This window comes from Diabrotica virgifera, chromosome 10 (assembly GCF_917563875.1).
Source record: "Diabrotica virgifera virgifera chromosome 10, PGI_DIABVI_V3a".
NCBI lineage: Eukaryota > Metazoa > Arthropoda > Insecta > Coleoptera > Chrysomelidae > Diabrotica > Diabrotica virgifera.
The window spans coordinates 2550164-2568854 of record NC_065452.1 but is presented as its reverse complement, the minus strand read 5'-3'; the positions used below and the strand labels follow the sequence as shown (position 1 = coordinate 2568854).

The 18691-nt window shown below is 32.9% G+C and overlaps 1 protein-coding gene across 3 annotated transcripts in view; it reads left to right on the top strand.

Annotated features, from left to right (window-relative positions):
- Positions 1-5268: 5268 nt before the first annotated feature.
- LOC114324988 (tyrosine-protein phosphatase 69D) overlaps positions 5269-18691 on the top strand; it is a 63739-nt gene continuing 50316 nt past the window's right edge. For all 3 annotated transcript variants that reach the window (XM_028272920.2, XM_028272921.2, XM_028272919.2), the window contains exons 1-5: positions 5269-5535; positions 5623-5785; positions 13454-14651; positions 17558-18030; positions 18410-18648. In XM_028272920.2, coding sequence (XP_028128721.1) covers positions 5451-5535; positions 5623-5785; positions 13454-14651; positions 17558-18030; positions 18410-18648 — 2158 coding nt within the window. In that variant the 5' untranslated portion in view covers positions 5269-5450. The remainder of the gene's footprint in view (positions 5536-5622; positions 5786-13453; positions 14652-17557; positions 18031-18409; positions 18649-18691) is intronic.

The window sequence follows — 18691 nt, the reverse complement described above, 5'->3', positions numbered from 1 at the left end:
CTTATAATTTGTCCTTTTATTGATTTGTACAGTTATTTTTTATAAAATAATTTTCACCCCCGAGAAGGGGCGGATTCCCTCCTTAGGGTAAAGGCGCAAGGTGGCACCATGTCACCTTTGTTTCTTGAGGTATCCTCTAACCACTGACCAATTTTCGTGAAAATCGATGAAGGTTGAAATTGAAGGTAATCGTTAATTTTTACCTTCATTGACTGCAGTATACAAAATAAATTGCAATTTACTGATATAAATGCGCGTAATTTGGGAGCTCATAAATTATTAAATGATATGTATTCGCTAAATAATTAATTTAATGCATTTAAGTACAACTCTCGATATCATTATAACAATACATTGATATAGTATACAACTATATAATTTCAAGAGCTCATAAATAGCTCGTAATTCTGCCGCAAAAATCGATTCAGTATTCCTATGTTTAACTAGCCCCCCCCCCTAAAATATTAAATTCCTGCTCAGTGGAACGAGTTCAAAATTTTTATATTGCGGAATATGAGAGCTCATAAATTGCTCATAAATCAGGACTATTTGTTTTTTAATTTTTGCCAGTGGGGGGGTAAACATGTACTCTTATTTAAATGTGCACAGAGTAAAAATACAGAATATTTCTAGTAAAAACACATAAATGGCTGGTTTTTGCATTTATTTTGTTTTTCACTGACGCAAACCAAATATAAAATGGATTACTCTAATTATCTAATGGATTAATCTAATGGATTACAAAATACTCTAAGCGTTAAAACATTAGTTGTGTTTGTTCGCGATGTTTAACAAATAGGTATTTTTAAAAACTCAACCTAGAAATAAAATTTATTATTTTAAGTTCACTAAAAACAACATGCTCTCTGTCACAACGTCCATCTACATGTACTGGCTATATAAGTAATGAATAGAGATAACTGTGGATATGCGGTGTCAAGATTAAAAGCTGCTTCATGGAAGCCCATTTACAGCAGGTACTTGTTTGTTTTAACTTGCATTAAAAGGAAATGCACAGCAAAAATTTTATTTAATATACTTTTAACCATCGTATATTTTAAGTATTAAAAAACACAGTGGTCTATAAACGTAAATATTTTACAGTTAAATTAAATTATACCATATAGTTAAAAAACCTTAAAAAACTTAACATCGAGTAAAAAGTCCTGTTGAAATTATTGGCATATTTTAATTAAAATTAAAATTTAAAAATTCAAATGGATTACATTAATGTTCAAAACGTTTTCGAACTTCTATAAGTCTATCTTCAGTGAACTTTGAGGTGATTGCTAAAATAGCCCCAGAAACAAACAGTGGTTGGATTTAAAGTAATAGGTACATTAAAAAAATTGTAAAATTAGATGACTAAAAGCCGATGAAAACGGATAACTTTCCGGAAACAAAAAGTCCCTACTCAAAAAATGAAGGTTACATGTATACAGTGAACACGTAAAAGTTGGAATAAATTCATTTTTTCGTGAATGGGCAATTTTGGAAATAAATCCCGAAAAAGGTCGATTTGTATTTTTAAATTATGATTTTTTGACATATATTATATTATATATCAAACTAGTGACGTCTTCCATCTGGGCGTGATGACGTAATCGATGATAGCTCATTTGAAAGGTTATTTAATTCTCCATTCAGTACTATAAACCCTAGTATAATTATTTATACTGGGTGTCAAAAAGATTTTTTTTAATTAGATTATTTGACACAAAAAGAAGAATTTATGTAATTTATTTAATTCAAAATACTTTTTACTGCTGTCATAAAACAGAAAAAAATGTTTATTTGACAGATAAATTTTGTTTTCGCTTAAATTCAATGCTAAAGCTTCCACCCACATGCCTCTTGGCATTTTGAGCATTTAATTTAAGCGAAAAGCAATGTTTATTCGTGAAATAAACATATTTTTCTGCTTTCTAACAGCAGTAAAATATATTTTGAAAAAATTTTATAACATAAAATTTAAATAAATTTAATATAAAATTTATTTTGAATTAAATAACGTACATACATTCTTCTTTTTGTATCAATTGAATTGAATTGAAAAATAATTTTTTTGGTCACCCTGTATAAATAATTGTTACTGTTTATATGACTGAGTAGAAACTTTAATATCCTTTCAAATGAGCTAGCACACGACCCTTATTCGTATTTAAAAAATCATCGATTACGTCACCACGCCCAGACGGATGACGTCACTAGTATAATGTATATTCCAAAACCTCATAATTTAATAATAAAAATCGACCTGTTTCAGATTTTTTTTCAAAATCGGCCATTCATAAAAAAATGAATTTATTCCAACCTTTACGTGCTCACTATTATATTATTGGTCTGCGTGAGCCTGCCAACTCCGACAGTAGTGATGTTGATTATAGTTACTTTCGAGTATTCGTTACAAATCGTTACTTTTGTATAAAGTATTCATTTATAGTATTCGTTACTTTGATTACTATGATTACTTTTGTATTTGAGTACCGGTAATCATATCGAGAATCGTATTGCTCAGTAGGCAGGTATTTTGTATAGTAGGCCAGGGTAATAAGACAAAAATATATAATGTAGAAACTCTGGAAACTCGGGACATAGACTAAACACCGTTTTTTCTCCTTAAAGAACAAAATTTATTAGTTTTGCATACAATTATAAAAACATATTTACATGCTTTAAAGAAAATCGGTTTTATAAGTATTTAACATGCCCGGTACTTTATGCAGCTTTAAACAGCTGGTTAACTAACCGGCTGTTTATCGGGACCTCTTTAGGGTCTCTTGCGTTGTAATAAATGCTATTACAAGTATTATTATAATTATAACTAAGTATAATAATAATTATAATTGCATTTATTACAACGCAAGAGACCCTAAAGAGGTCCCGATAAACAGTCGGTTAGTTAACCGGCTGTTAAAGTTGCATAAAGTACCGGGCCTAGACTAAGAGCCGCTATAGGTGAAATTTCTTAATCATTTTAGGCACGATGGGACCCTATAACTTAAATAGTAGAACCTAAAAGAAAACGTTTGAACACTGTGCCGTCACTTTTCAGTGGCACATGTGTCGACAGGAGCGCATCAAACTTTCCACTTATGGACGGGATAAATAAATTAAAAGTTAACAGAACTTACTAACAGAATTAAATTTTTTCTATTTTTTTAGTTCTATATGATTAACACATAGGATTCAGCGTGATTTTAACCCACCACCCCCTTCCCCCTGCCCCCACCATCAAAAACTTCATTTTTCGTTTTTATTTTTTTTGGTGGGATGCAATCAATTTTAAAATTTCAAAAAATTCACACGCATAGCTGAGGCTTTTATAAAAATGCCTATTTTTTATAGACCCATAGGTAGAGTGTAGATAACGACAAAAAATTTAAAGAAATTTTTTTTTCAAAAAAGCGTATACTGTTTTTTAGGAATAGCTGCAGGTCTAATTTTTTCTTAGTCTTGTGTGTTTTATCAAACACTATATTTTTAATTTTTTTCAAATTTTTCTGTAAGTCTCCCCACCTTCAAAAATCCGAAAAACTGTTTTTTGGGGGGTTTTGGGGGATTTTCCCTATTTTATAAACTTCATAATATATCAAATCAATTTTGTTTTTATAGGTTATATGTAACTTGAAGTAACTGAGTCCTTTAGAATATTTAAAAATCAGAAAAACACGTTCAAACCCCCCAAAACCCCCTTAAAAACAGTTTTTTGGATTTTTGAAGGTGACCAGCGTTACAGAAGAATCTGAAAAAAATTAGAAATATAGTGTTTGATAAAATACATAAGACTGAGAAAAAATTAGATCTGCAGATATCCCCAAAAAAAAGTTATATACTTTTTTCCAAAAAAAAAAAATTTTTAATTTTTTTAGGTTATGTACACTCAACCTACAGGTCTATAAAAAATAGACGTGTTTTATAAAAGTATTAACTATGCGTGTGAATTTTTTGAAATTTTAAAATTGATTGCATACCACCAAAAAAAAATAAAATCGAAAAATAAAGTTTTTGATGGTGGGGGCAGGGAGAAGGGGGTGGTGGGTTATAATTACTATGAATCTTATGTCTTAATCACATAGAACTTAAAAAAATGAAAAAAATTAAATTCTGGTAATGAGGGAGGGTATTTTTAAATTTATGTATCCCGTCCATAAGTGGAAAGTTTGATGCGCCACTGTAGACGCATGTGCCACTGAAAAGTGACGGCACAGTGCTCCAACGTTTTCTTTTAGACTCTACTATTTAAGTTATAGGGTCCCGTCGTGCCTAAAATGATTAAGAAATTTCACCTATAGCGGCTCTTAGTCTAATTCTATACTACGATAAAAACCATCTGAAACCCAATCCCACAAAAACCCAGGTATGTGCTTTCCACCTTAGAAACAAGCATGCCCGAAGGCGGCTGGAGGTGGAATAGCGTGGTCAGATGCTGGAACGCAACGAGAAGCCAAAATACCTTGGCGTCCGTCTGGATAGAACTCTGTCTTACCTATACCACAGTCAAGATGTCAAGAAGAAAGTAAGTGCCAGAAACACTATCATCCGCAAGCTAACTAATACAAAATGGGGAACACAACCACACACTCTCCGCACTTCTGCCTTAGCATTAAGTTTTTCGGCCGCGGAGTTTGGAGCACCAGTATGGGCAAACTCTGCTCACGCAAAGAACGTCGACGTGGCTCTAAATGAAACGGTTCGTATAATATCGGGTTGCCTGAAACCGACACCTATCGAAGAGGTATACCCCATAGCTGGGATTGCTCCACCACCTATCAGGAGGAAGGTCACGTCAGAAGTAAGAACGAAAAAAGCAGGAGACGGACCGAAGACACCCCTTATATGACCACCAAACTCAGCCAAGCAGACTAAGATCTCGGAAAAGCTTCCTGAAAACATCCAGATCAAGCAAGCGTCAGCTACCGCAACACATTTTCCTCCCTCAGAGGAAATGGCTGCTGGACACAATTTACCGTATCCGACTTGAAAAGCGCTAAACAGACTAAGAACCGGCGTTTCACGTTGTGCTAGTAACCTAAAAAAATGGGATATATTTCTCTATTTTAGATTAAATGAAATCACAGGACATCAAATAAGAAAAATCTAACTGGGTATGCAAAAGGAGAGTAGGTACAAAACTCGAATGTAAAATTTAGACATACATACAGAATAAAAGGACACAACCAGTATTATACGTTGCCTATAATGTAGGTGAATATAAACAGACATCGTCCCTCTATCGATGATGCAGCAAAGTACGGTATGCCAAAATCCAATATGGTTCTTACACAAACAAAGTAGTCGGCGAATTGTTTAACAAATCAAATATGTATTGTGATTTTAATGATAGTACATAAGAAATGAAGTTATTTGTTAGTTATATGCCTTAATTAGTGGTGATTTGTAATCATTACAAAGAGTGGATCCTTGTAAAAGACTAAATTTAAGGCGCCATGATATGCCAAGCCCATTATCCCTATGTATTTTTGCTTTTTTATTTATTTTTGACATACGGAATAGTAACAAGCAATCCTATAGGTAGGTTACTTTAAGTTATTACAATGTTTTATAATTGATGAAACCGCTAGGTACTTTGGCTATGATAAACAACAATCAAAATTTCAGATGAAGAAGATAAGGAGTTGAACATAACTGTAGAAGTACTTAAACATGAATTACCCAATCAGTTACCCTTAGGTGACAATATTACCATTATTTGTAAAACCAAGTGGATGTCAAGTGAAATGATGTGGACTTTCAATGATACAAATGTATCAGATCTACCAGGGTAAGTTATATGTTTACATTTTGTGTTGCTATAAACAGATACTGTAAACCAAATGTGCTGTCAATAGAAGTTATTTTGACTTCACAATGTTTATTTTCCATTCTATAGTAGTATCAACAAACTATAATTAACTCAATAGGGCACATCTAAACTTTAAAGTTAAGATAATTTTAAGATGCAACAATAAATCACAAGAAATGTAGAAAAAAAAGTATAATAAAGAAATGTTAATCAATAAGATTTTATTGAAAATCCTTTATAAAAGGTACAGTAGACTCCCGTAAGTTCAGCCACCTCGGGACTGGACCCTAGGCCGAACTAACCGATGTCTACCTAAAAAATGCCCATTTATTGTTTGTAGGGATCTAGAAAACACAAAACAGTTGCACATTCTGTAGAATACAACACAGAGGGATACTCTGACATATATTTAACACAAATGAAAAGGCAGAAGGTTACAAAACAATACTTACGGTACTGTAAGTAGGCCTAATAAAATTTAAAAATATTACTGTACATTAATGGTTTGGCTTCGTAAACACTTTAAAAAAATCTGATATTTTTTTCTTTTCTAATGACTTTTTATGTGCAAAGCCACGCCACTTTGTTTAATAAACATTACATCAATGGCAGTTGCTTCTTTTTGCTGTTCGATATAGGTAGCTGCTTTACCTTCAACGTTGATTATTTTATTTTCTTGAGAGAGAGAGAGAGAGAGAGAGAAAAAAAAATTTATTGTTTCCAAAAATGAGTTTACATTTATAAAACACAACGTGGTATAGTACAAACACAGTACAAGATACATTAAAACACTAACTATAAAACTTCCATAATAGAAAATTTAAAAAGCCATCAATTAGCGCAACTGTCCTCAAAAAATTCCTCGATACTATAGTAACACTTAGATAATAAAAACTTCTTGATTGCTCTTCGAAATACAAAAATATTGCTTGAGGATCTTATATTGAGTGGTAGGTGATTAAACACTTTCTTTCCAGTGTAAATAAATGATTTTTTAATTAGTGTAGAAGAGGGAAGTGGAATAACGGAAGTTAGACGAGTGTTATAAAGGGAATCTGTCCGAATATCCTCTTTATGCTTTTTAAAAATTAAGCACACTAATTCAACGATATATATGCAGGGAAGTGTCAAGATACCATGTTGCCGGAACAGAGGCCTGCATGATGTACCAAACTTGACCTTGCAGAAATATCTAAGTGCTCTCTTTTGTAGCATAAAGATTCTACTGAAATGATGAAGAGAACAGCTACCCCAAAAGGCAATACCGTATCTCAAATTAGATTCAATCAGGGCCACATAAACACTTTTTGCAATCTTGAAATCCAAATGGTGTGCAACTGATTTGACAGCAAAGCAACCCGATGATATCTTTTTGCTTAAATATACAGTGGGTTGCTCAAACTTAACTTTATTGTCAATATAAAGACCTAAAAATTTGTTAACAGTGTCTGAACAAATGCCTTCATTACCCAGAGTAATGTTATTTAGATCATTCTTAAAAGAAATTAATTTGGTTTTTGAAAAATTAAATGTCAAATGATTAGCTTTGCACCACAAGATTTTTAGCATATCACTACTAATAATCTTGTTCAGTACCTTAGAGTCCTTGTTTTGCCATAAAATTGTGGGATCATAGCCTATAAATATTAATTTGTACCTAAATGATTTCACAATCATTTATCTTTCCACCTTACATATTTTTCATTCAAATGTCTTCATATTATTGTTTTGATATCAGACCTCTAGACATCACTGTCTCCAATTTACTACTACAGTGGAACCCCGATAAGTCGGCCCCCGATAACCCGGAACTCCGGCTAACCCGGACCGATTTTTATCAGACAAACATTTCAACAATAAAAATGTATTGCTGTTACAAAATCTCGTGAACCTAATTCATTCATTTGGTGACGTCAATATACGAACGAAACGATTGATGAATCCGACATTACTGAAAATATCAGGGTGCAGATGGGACCCTGTCGCGCAATTCGCAGCAAATAAAATAGTCGTATGTTTTTGGCTTCATTTTATTTCGGTTATACATACGCATTTTCAAGGTTCACGAGGTTTTGTACCAACTCTATGTAATATAATATTTGAGAGATAATGGAACCGGATTGAACTACATATTTATAACATAGTAAAAATGACTCATGGTACACCACATTCATTGTCGAAAACAACATGCACCTGTATTATCCTTTATTTTTTTGAAACTGTCTGTGTTAGCATTGTTTAGAAAAGACTATTAAAATTCTTTTTTTAACAATGGTCTTAGTCATCACTTTTATTAAATAACATAACATCAGAGACGGTATTATGTGTAGTAAAGTCGTATTATTGTTCGCTTCTGTTTTGTAATCGTTCGTAAATTTATTCAGATTTTGTGTTTGCGTGTCTTTTGTCTATAAGGGCAACAAAACGTAAAAATGTAGTGACAATGGAAAAGAAACTAGAAGCATTAAGTAGAATTGATAAAGGTGAATCTTGCAGCATTATATTATGGTGTCGGTACATCTACAGTATCGGATTGGAAGAAAAATAGAACTAAAATCGAAGATTTTTTTTTTCAAAATGATAACAAAAGACAGTTTAATCGGTGCAAAGCTAATAAAGCTAAGAATGAGACTTTTGACGACGCTTTGTATGTGTGGTTTTGTGTGGAATGCGAACGTGGTTTACCAGTGTCTGTGTGACAATTATAACGGAGTTTATCTGTAAGCATACCATATTTTATTAATTTTTACCATTTTCTCCGGCTAACCCGGATTTTCGATAACCCGGATCGGCCGCGGTCCCAATTAATCCGAGTTAACGGGGTTCCACTGTAGTCACCTCAATTTTAAGATCAAACTAATAACTTATTCTTCCTTTGGTTTAACTCATTTTATCATGTGTCAACACTGTTGAGTCAACTTTTGTTTTTCTAAACATCAACTGCAATCAATACTCTGTTCCTATAAAATTTAATAGCTTAGAAAATGTACACTTAATTTCTCCAGTCTAGATGTTTCTCAGAATAAATGAATGTATTATTTTCTAAGCCTCTTATGATAAAAAATACTTTATCTTATTGTGCTTTACTTCGAAGCAGGTATTGTTGATTGCCTACACATAACTTGAAAACATTATATTGCCATCCTGGAAGAACAATGACATAACTGTAAATTTTTTCATTTCCTGTTTATTGCGTAATTAACTTCTAAAATACTGTGTGCAGATAATACAAAAACCACAGAACTGTAAGTATGTGCCGAGCCACTCACTACAGTGTAGTTGCGTCGTTATTGAAATACGCACCATTGTAGACCTTTTTTCAGATGAACAATGACACAACTGTAGATAGGCTTGAAAATAGGGGATTAAATTAAGATAATGAAATTCAAATTGGTATGGATGAAAATAAGAGCCATCGTTTTAAGAATAAACACCATACTAAATATTTAAAAGTCGTTTTTTGTACAGAAAAATTTGAAGATGCACAATGGCGCAACTGTAGATAGGGTTGAAAATGGGGGGATTAACTTAACATAATGAAATTCGAACCAATAGGTATGAAAATAAAAGCCATAGTTGTGACAATAAACTCCATGGTGGGATTAAATTAAGATAATGAAATTCGAACCAAAAGGAATGAAAATAAAAGCCATCATTGTAGGAATAAACACCATACCGATGCACCTGTCAATTACTCCTCAGAGAGAGAATTATACTTTATTGATACAATGTACCAAAAAGCCATCGACCGAAGTCTTTCAGCCAATTTACACAATTACTCCTTATTTAATCCCTATTTTAAATATTTAAAAAATCATTTTTTTATTCTCCTGAAGAACTTTGCTTTTTCATTTACGTCATTCTTCTTCCAGACCAGCGATATGTACCCAAATATTTTTTCACTATCATTTTATATTTTCCATCTTACATCATTTTTGGGTAGATTTACTTACAACCCTAATCTAATATGTTGATGTTCGTTATTACTGCTATATTTTTAACATAAATAATTATTCAGATTGCTGGCTAGAGTAACTTTGTTACATTGACAGTCTCGTTCTGACATCAATCAGAAATGCTATTCACATGCAATTCAGTTGCCATCCATCGTCCATAATGTAAGGACAGCATCTTCTGATCAGCAACCAATGTGTTGTGGGGGGAGTCATGTGATGCCTAAGGGTCATATCTATGACAATTTTATCTACCGTTTGGAATTATAATTAATACTGTAAATTTAACATATTTTCATTTTTCATAACATTTAAAGGGTTTATACCCAAGTATTTTTGGTGGCTCAGCATATGATTAACCTGTAAGTATAACCAACTTTGCATTTTAGCCTTGGTCAACATTTCAATTTTAACGTTTGTATTCACTAAAATGGTTATACTTATTTTAGGTCTCAGAACTGATGGTGATATTTTTATATTGAAAACGTTCTGTGATTTTATGTAGCCTTTTAAGGGATTTTAATAAAATTGTATACGCTTTATAAAGGATTTTCAATAAAAAACTTTGTGATTAATGGTATATAGCCAAGCCAACCACAGGAAAATTCGTTCTATGTGGATTTTTTAATCAATAAAATATTTAAAAAACATGTTTCAACCATATGTGAAGATGGAAAGAATACTAATAGCAAATCTGGAGAAGGGTATAATCCCAGTGAAATTAAGCCTTTCGTTCACTGTGTCTATAAAACGGGTCTATAAAAAATAGACATGTTTTGTAAAAGCCTCAACTATGCCTGTTAATTTTTTGAAATTTTAAAATTTATTTCATCCCACCTAAAAAAAGTAATTATGACCCATAATATTACCTGTACGCACGGCAATGGTGAATATAAAATTCTTAATTGTATGTCAAAAAATGTGCAATAACTACGTCTTAAAACCCACCAAATTTGATTTGCATATCTTAACTGGTTTTAAAGCAATAAATAAATTGTCAGTTTTTAAAAAAATATTGAACATCCCGTATCTCGGAAACGAAGCCTTTGAGGACATATGATTATTAAGCAAACTGTCATTATTTTCATGTGTAAAATTACTCCTTAAAGTTTGCCGCACTTATTTCAAAAAAACCCTGTACTGATGACGAACATGGCCAGTTGTTAAAGTACCTAACTTTTTTATTATCCAACATAAGCGAATGAATCGAAAGACAAAATGTTAAGAAAACCTGATACTCCGGTCAACTTACGCATCCGAGGCTACAAAAATTACCATCAAGCTGAAAATTGGCAGGATTGTTAAAAATACCATCATAAATGAAATCTAAAAAGTCCTCATAAATCCGACCCCTGCTAAAAATGTTACGCGGGGTCAAAGAAAGGTCACCAAATATGGTTTTTAGCGATTTTCAGCGAAACGGTAAGTTTTATCGTAAAATTAGCTTTAACAAAAAATGTAGATTGGATAATTATCTATAAAAAATGTCTTATTACTTTTTTTCCTGGGAGCCACCGTTTTTGAGATATACCCATTCAAAAAGTGGTAATCGTCATAATATGCGCACACGTTTCCACACCACCTTTGAGGTAGTGTACTTAGCGCGTTTTTTTAACGTGGTTTCCCCAGTAGGCCTATTCCACAGATCTGTTATGATTCTGTTTAATTTAAAGCTATTTAATAATTGATATTGGCAAGGGTTAAAAATCATAAAACTATATAAAGCGGTATAAATAAAAAAAAAGGAAATTTATCAAACTGGTTCATAATTTTCTAATAGTTGTGCTTCCCTTGTTCTTCTTCTCATTGTTCTTCTTCCTCTTCTTCATCTTCTAGTTCTTCTTCTTCTTGTTGTTCTTCTTCTTCTTGTTCATCCTGGGTTTTTTTCACGCTCTTCATTACATTCCTGACCGCAAAATAAGCATTGTTTTTTAAAACAAAAAGCTGGTTCACTTACACGTGCTCTAGTAAGAGGAGGACTTTTGGTCGATGTACTGGCTTCTTGTTTTTCATATTGTCTTTTAATAGCTGCAGCAATAGAACACTTTCGAGTATAACTTTTACGACACTCCACATGCATGATAACAGATTTCTGCTGTTTAAGAAATTCTAAAAATCCATCAGCTCTTTCAGTACTTGCATTGATTAATGTTTTTATACCACGTTCAACGGTAACAATTTCACCTTCAGTTGAAATTTTAGCGCAAATAAAACAATATTCTGACATTTTTGTTATAACAATGAAAATAACACGAAATACAAGATAAAAAAAATATAGGTTTAACACGTATTTTCACTCCGGAGTTTTACTCAAGACTAATTAATACCTCGAGGGTGTCATCTACCTTAAGGATTTCGCCACCCAGGAAAATTACGGTGTAATTTGCATAAGTATTTATTAGTACTTAGCAATAAACATTTTGCCTAGAAAGTTGTCTTTCATTATTATGTTCAAACCCTTCGGAGAAGAAAATAGGTAGGGTGATTAGATTAGCTGACGAACGTGTTTATTCCGACAAAACCCATCTTTGCAAATTGAACTAAGGCGCATAAATAAAAAGAATTATTATAAGTTAATACTTTGTCATTTGTTGTATTTTGTTGTGTATTTTTGTTGGAATTAAGCCGTAAAATTCAAATAATTCTTATTATTTTCGCCTTACATTCACTTTGTAAAGATTTTTTTGTTGACACTGTAATATAATACAGCTTATACATTGCATCCCTCGGTAGACCGCAAGCTGTATAGTAGAAACATTATCATATTTATAATCTTATATTATTATGTGTAATATAAGTTAATTTGACCGTAGAATATTATGTTTACTTGTATTACAGCTACAGTGATGTATACACCTGGTGTACTAATACATATATTATGACGATTAGAAGTCTTTCAACTCTTTGAATCGTTGTATCTCAAAAATAGTGCCTCTTAGAAAAAAAACTATTAAGATATTTTTTATAGATAATTATCTCATCTACATTTTTTGTTAGAGCTAATTTAACGATAAAACTTACCGTTTCGCTGAAAATCGCTAAAAACCATATTTGGTGACCTTTGACCCCGCGTAAATTTTTTAGCAGGGGTCGGATTTATGAGGACTTTTTAGATTTCATTTATGATGGTATTTTGAACCATCCTGCCAATTTTCAGCTTGATGGTAAACCATCCTGCCAATTTTCAGCTTGATGGTAATTATTGTAGCCTCACTCCTATTTTTGAGTCTAACTAGACCGGTCTATGAGGCTATAGTTCGGTTTTAATTTAAGTATTTTATAAGTGCTAGAATAGTCCACAAGGCGATGCGAACTTTGAGAAAAAAACACAGTTTGATTCGTACACTCAGTATACAATGACAGTTTGACTGTCTAGCAACAATATTATTACAGAAATATTGTCAATGAATAAGGCTATAACGTGGTAAAAACATCACTTAAATCGAATACCTAACAGGTTTAGGAATTTCGAAACTTCAAAAATGACCAAATTTTTGGTGGATCGATTTTTTTGCATCACAGTGTATGTAGTTAAAAAGTTAAAAATAACACTTAAATTGGAAGTATTATTTATGTTTCACAGTATCTATTATTAAGAATTATCATGAAATTGACTACAGTAGTTAAGGATTTGTTCCTTATTAGATTTTTATAGCAATCTTGATTTAAACTAATTGTATGATCTCTATTTTAGATTTAAATTGGAAATGGAAAGTGAAAACATTAATAAAGAATCTGGTAATAAGTTTGAGGTCTCCATTTTACATATAATTAGCATTGACTTCAACCATGTTGGTAATTATAAATGTCATGCTATGATCAGAAATGAGACCACTCCTGATATAGACTTTCGCCAGATTTTCTTAAATGTCACCCTACCTAGCAAAATAGTACAAATTTCAAAACCTGCTTACACAAAAATACATGACACTGTGGAACTTTTCAGTGTTGTCCAAGGTTATCCAATTGAAGAGATCAGATGGTTAAAAGATAATGAACTTTTAACAGATTTTAAATGGGATGTTAAAGATATCAATATAACACACAAAAACACATCCCTTAAGTTTGAGGTGTCAAAAAAGGATAATGGAACATATACCGTAGTAGTAATAACACCAACTTCCCAAGCTAAAAATTTTACAGATGTCCTAGTTCTTGACAAACCACAGGTTACATTAGACTTTATCAAACCAATTGGGATTAATAAAATTTACTTTAACTGGACTGTTAATGATGGCAATAGTCCAGATGATCTAAAATATATAATACAATACAAATCTGAAGAAGACAAGGAATGGGTGTACTATCAAGCTAATGTGAATGCGACTAGTACTTCTTTAGTAGTCACAGTGAGAAATAATTCAGGAACCCCAAACAAAAATTCATCATATACAGTAAGAATTATGGCCAAAAATTCCCAAGGTGAAAGTATGTACTCTACCAGTAATTTAGTAAAACTTCTTGACGAGGAACCAATCGTAGTTCCAGAAGTAACTGTTACCGGAGTAACTTCTAGCTCTATCACAATAAAATGGACACCACCACCAGAAAAATTCAAAGATCACATCCACTACTACCAACTCATCTTAAAATCATATAACACACCCGAAAAATTTGAAGCTGTTCAACCTGCTATAAAAGATTACCTTTACATGTTCTCAGATCTAACCTCTGCAACGACTTATAATTTTCAAGTTGCTGCCTGCAATGACTACAGTAAAGAGTGTGGACCATTGTCAGAAATAGTAAATGGTACCACTATGGATGGTATTGCAGGCCCTCCGTCTCATGCCTCTGTAGAATGTAGATTTGATAATATAAGTCATACAAATTTTGTTTTTGTCTCTTGGCAACCTCCTGCTGAACCACATGGAACCATCACATCATACAGTGTAAGTAACTTATTTATTATAGCAGTACATATTGTGTTAGCAATAAAAAATTTACTACATATTTGTTTCGCCCATTTATTGTTTTTTTTTTAATTCCTAAAGAAAAGAATAAATACATATTGTTCGTCCGCTATAACTTTTCCCATGTGTCACGATTCATTTTCAAACAAATGAAGTCAAAACATAAATTATGTGTATATACATTTTGTATACTATATACTACACACATCGGCGTACGTTTCACTTTATGTTTTGACTTAATTTGTTTGAAAATAAATCGTGACGCATGGGAAAAGTTATAACAGACGAACAATATGTTTTAATGTCCTTGGGTAGATATTTCATTTATCTTATCAATAATTTTATTTTCCTTTTTTGTCTTTTTTTTTAATTTCTTACATTATCTAATCTTTTGTATAGAAGTTTTTGTTATTTTGTGGTGAGTCTTCTTCTTGATGTGCTTATCCGTGACGAATGTTGGCGATCATCATGGCAATCTTTATTTTATCTGTAGCAACGCGGAAAAGCCGCACAGATATTGTGTTGAACCAGGTTCCAAGGTTCTTAAACCAGGATGTTCTTCTTCCCGGACCTCGCTTTCCAAATATTTTTCCTTGCTGAAAAGCTTGCAGGAGGGCATATCTGGATTCATTTCGCATAATGTGTATAAAGTATTCCAACTTTCGAGATTTGATGGCGGTTAGTACCTCTCGGTTCTTCCCCATTCTTCTAAGGACCTCCTCATTTGTGACCCGGTCAGTCCACGGGATTTTAAGAACTCTCCGATATAGCCACATCTCAAATGCTTCCAATTTTCGACACACATCTTCGTCCAAGGTCCACGGTTCAACACCATAAAAAATGTTGTGGCTCTTGAAAAAGGCTCTTTTCCGATGCGCGCTCTTATCTCTTGGTTGTTGGTTCACATAAGCTTTGTCTTCTTTACGTTTATAACGAGTCCTTATTGTTGACTGTAATACGTGATTTTATTCGTGAGGACTTGTAGGTTGTCCGCAAATACTATGGTGTCGTCTGCATACCTGATGTTATTTAGCCGGTACCCGTTTAGTAGAATACCTTTTTCAGTTTCGTGCAAAGCTTCGATAAATATTTTTTCAGACTAGAGATTGAAAATCAGAGGGTACAAAATGCAGCGTTGCCTCACTCCACGCATGATTTTCACATATTCGGTGTGTTCACCTTCAACTCTGAGGTTTGTAGTCTGACTCCAGTAAAGGTTTCTAATTATTTTCAGATATTGGTTGTTAATTCCTGCTTCTTTTAGTTTTTGCATCATCTTGGCGTGCTTTGTAAACGTAGTCAATACATTTTTGAATCTTTGAATCTTTACTCGATCAAATGCTTTCTCGTAAACCAGACATGAGTATACGTCGCAATTGACGTCTCTACATCTCTGGAATATAAGACTTGTACTGAAAACAAATCTCTCGTACCAATAGCATTTATGAACCTGAACTGGTTGGGCGAAATTTGATTTTCACATAGCTTGTAAATTCTCGTATGGATTATCTTTAGGAACAATTTTAGGAGATGACTCATCAGGCTTATCGTACGGCATTCTTCGCTTTTTTGGCTCCTGGTTTTTTTGGAAGTGCAATAAACTCAGATTTCAGCTGTTCTGTTGGTATTTCTCCAGAGTTGTATGTATATGTTGTTAAATATCTGTGTGATTATTGCTATGGATTCGTTGTCCATTAGTTTGAGTAGTTCTGCTTGTGTATTATCGGAACCTGCTGCTTTGCCATCCTTTAGCTGTGTTATTGCAGAATAGTGGTGAGTCTACTTAAGTTAAAACCATATGGAAAACTTTTTTTAATATTGCTTTTGTGAAAAAAATTTTTCTTGGTAAAAGTTGTGTATGGTCCAAAACTTAAAATGCAACCATAAGATATCAATGTTTTAAGCTGTATATGAGGTTTGTCAAACAATATCAGTTTAACTTAGAGTAAAGTGCCATTATTTTACACAATACAGAAGAAAGTAAAGTTATTTTAAATTATTAGTTATATTCAAAGATACAATTACCTCAATTTAGAAAAAAATTAAGGATTGGTGATTATTTACTAATCATTCTATATTATTGTGGCTTATTTTTTATTACTTCCGGTTATACTAAAAAATCATTTTTTTTTTCAATTTCGCCCCTTTTTGTACTCTTTGGTTCAATTATTTTTTTTTGTGATTTTTTTGGATTCAAAATTATTTCTTTTCTATCATTTTTCCTTCTAATATGTACCTATTGCTATAAAATGCTCTATATCATTTTTCAATTCTTTCATTTAGTTCATGTTATTACTTTAGACATACCGGGTGGACCAAAATTCAGTTAAACGTTTTGTATATTAATCAAAGCAAAAATAACTGAAGTAAAAAAAAACGTTTATTGTAAATAAGCAGGTACAAATAAGTGCATGCTTTACATGTTATGTTCAAAATATAAACCACCTTCATCAATACATTTTTGGCAACGCTTATACCCAGTGAAACAAGTCTTTCTACAGACTTCCAAGTTGGTACGGAGAACTTCAAATTGGCAAAAACTTTATCTTTAAGTACTCCCCACAAGGCAAAATCACAGGGCGTCAAATCTGGCGATCGTGCGGGTCATTCAATTGTGTCTCTTCTATCCAATCACTAAACTGGTCATTTAGAAACTCACTAACTTGCATTTTGTAATGAAAATATCGAATACCTTGTAACTGTGGATTATTTGTGTATGAGCCTCTTCACAGAGCATGATATATTTTCTTGGAAACGCCGCAAACTTGCGCGTGACTTCTTTGATAGCGTTAACGGACCTTTTGTGCACCCGGTATTTATTTAGTCATTAATTAAATATTTCCAGTTGTTAATAATTGCTTAATAATGAGTACTGTACATTTTAGGTAACCTTGGAAGGTTCAGCAGTGTTCTTAAATGACCAGGGCCAATCAGAAAACATCACTTGGGGTCCAAAGTCTACTAGTATAGGTGAAATGACCTTAAACACTAGGTTTTATAATGTATCTGCAAACACTAATTATACTGTTAGAATATCAGGAGTCACTCGTTTGAGAAAAAATGGACAACTGGTAACACTCAATTGTACAATGCCTCCAACACTGCCTGATAAGCAAAAACTTGCTAGACTACATTGGAAGAAGATGGAGGAACAAGGAAAGTGGATGTTTAAATTGTTTGTACCCAGGGTATCTGAAAGAAATGGACCTATATGTTGTTATAGAATATATTTGGTTAGAATGGAGTCTCAACAAAAATTATCTGACTTAGCAAATCCCGAAGATTTAACAATAATGACTTATCAAGAAGCTCACCGCACACCTAGGGGAGGTGCATATGTAGCAGAAATGTTTACAAGGTAAATACAATAAATAAGAACAAAATATTGTGCTTTATAAAAAAATATGTATTGTATCATTTACTACCATGATAATTATAACAAAATTTTGAGCTGGCCAAGTGCCCTTAAACCAAGCTTATAAATCTAAACACACACATCAATTGCTATAAAGCGTTTCACGTTCAGAACGGAACGTTGCTTAGATAGGTCAATGTATTTCTTATGGACGATACAAGCGCACTGATGCCACGCCGGCGCCGCGTACTGATTAGAATGAATTGTATATCGGCAGTCCAGTAGCCACCCGTGCCCGAGAGGTTTGGCAACATTGATCTCCATAAGCGCAATGTTCCTTTCTTAACATGAAACAAAGTTTAGTAAAGATTGTTTTTATCAGTTCTAGCTTCCACAATGAGATATTCCTGGGAGATGAGCAAGTTTACAACAGCTCGAGCTCTCAATGTGATGAATGTATAGGTTTAAGACCATTCAATACGCCCAGAGAAGAAAAAATAAAAAATTCTACTAATCTAGCTAACAGAGTAAGGAGGAATGAAGTACTGCTTGATCCTTTTCCACCATGTGATGGTACACTTGATATAAATAGTAACTACACTGGATTTGTTGAAGTAATAGGTAATATCAGCAACTGTTGACTTATTGAAAATACACTGTGCGT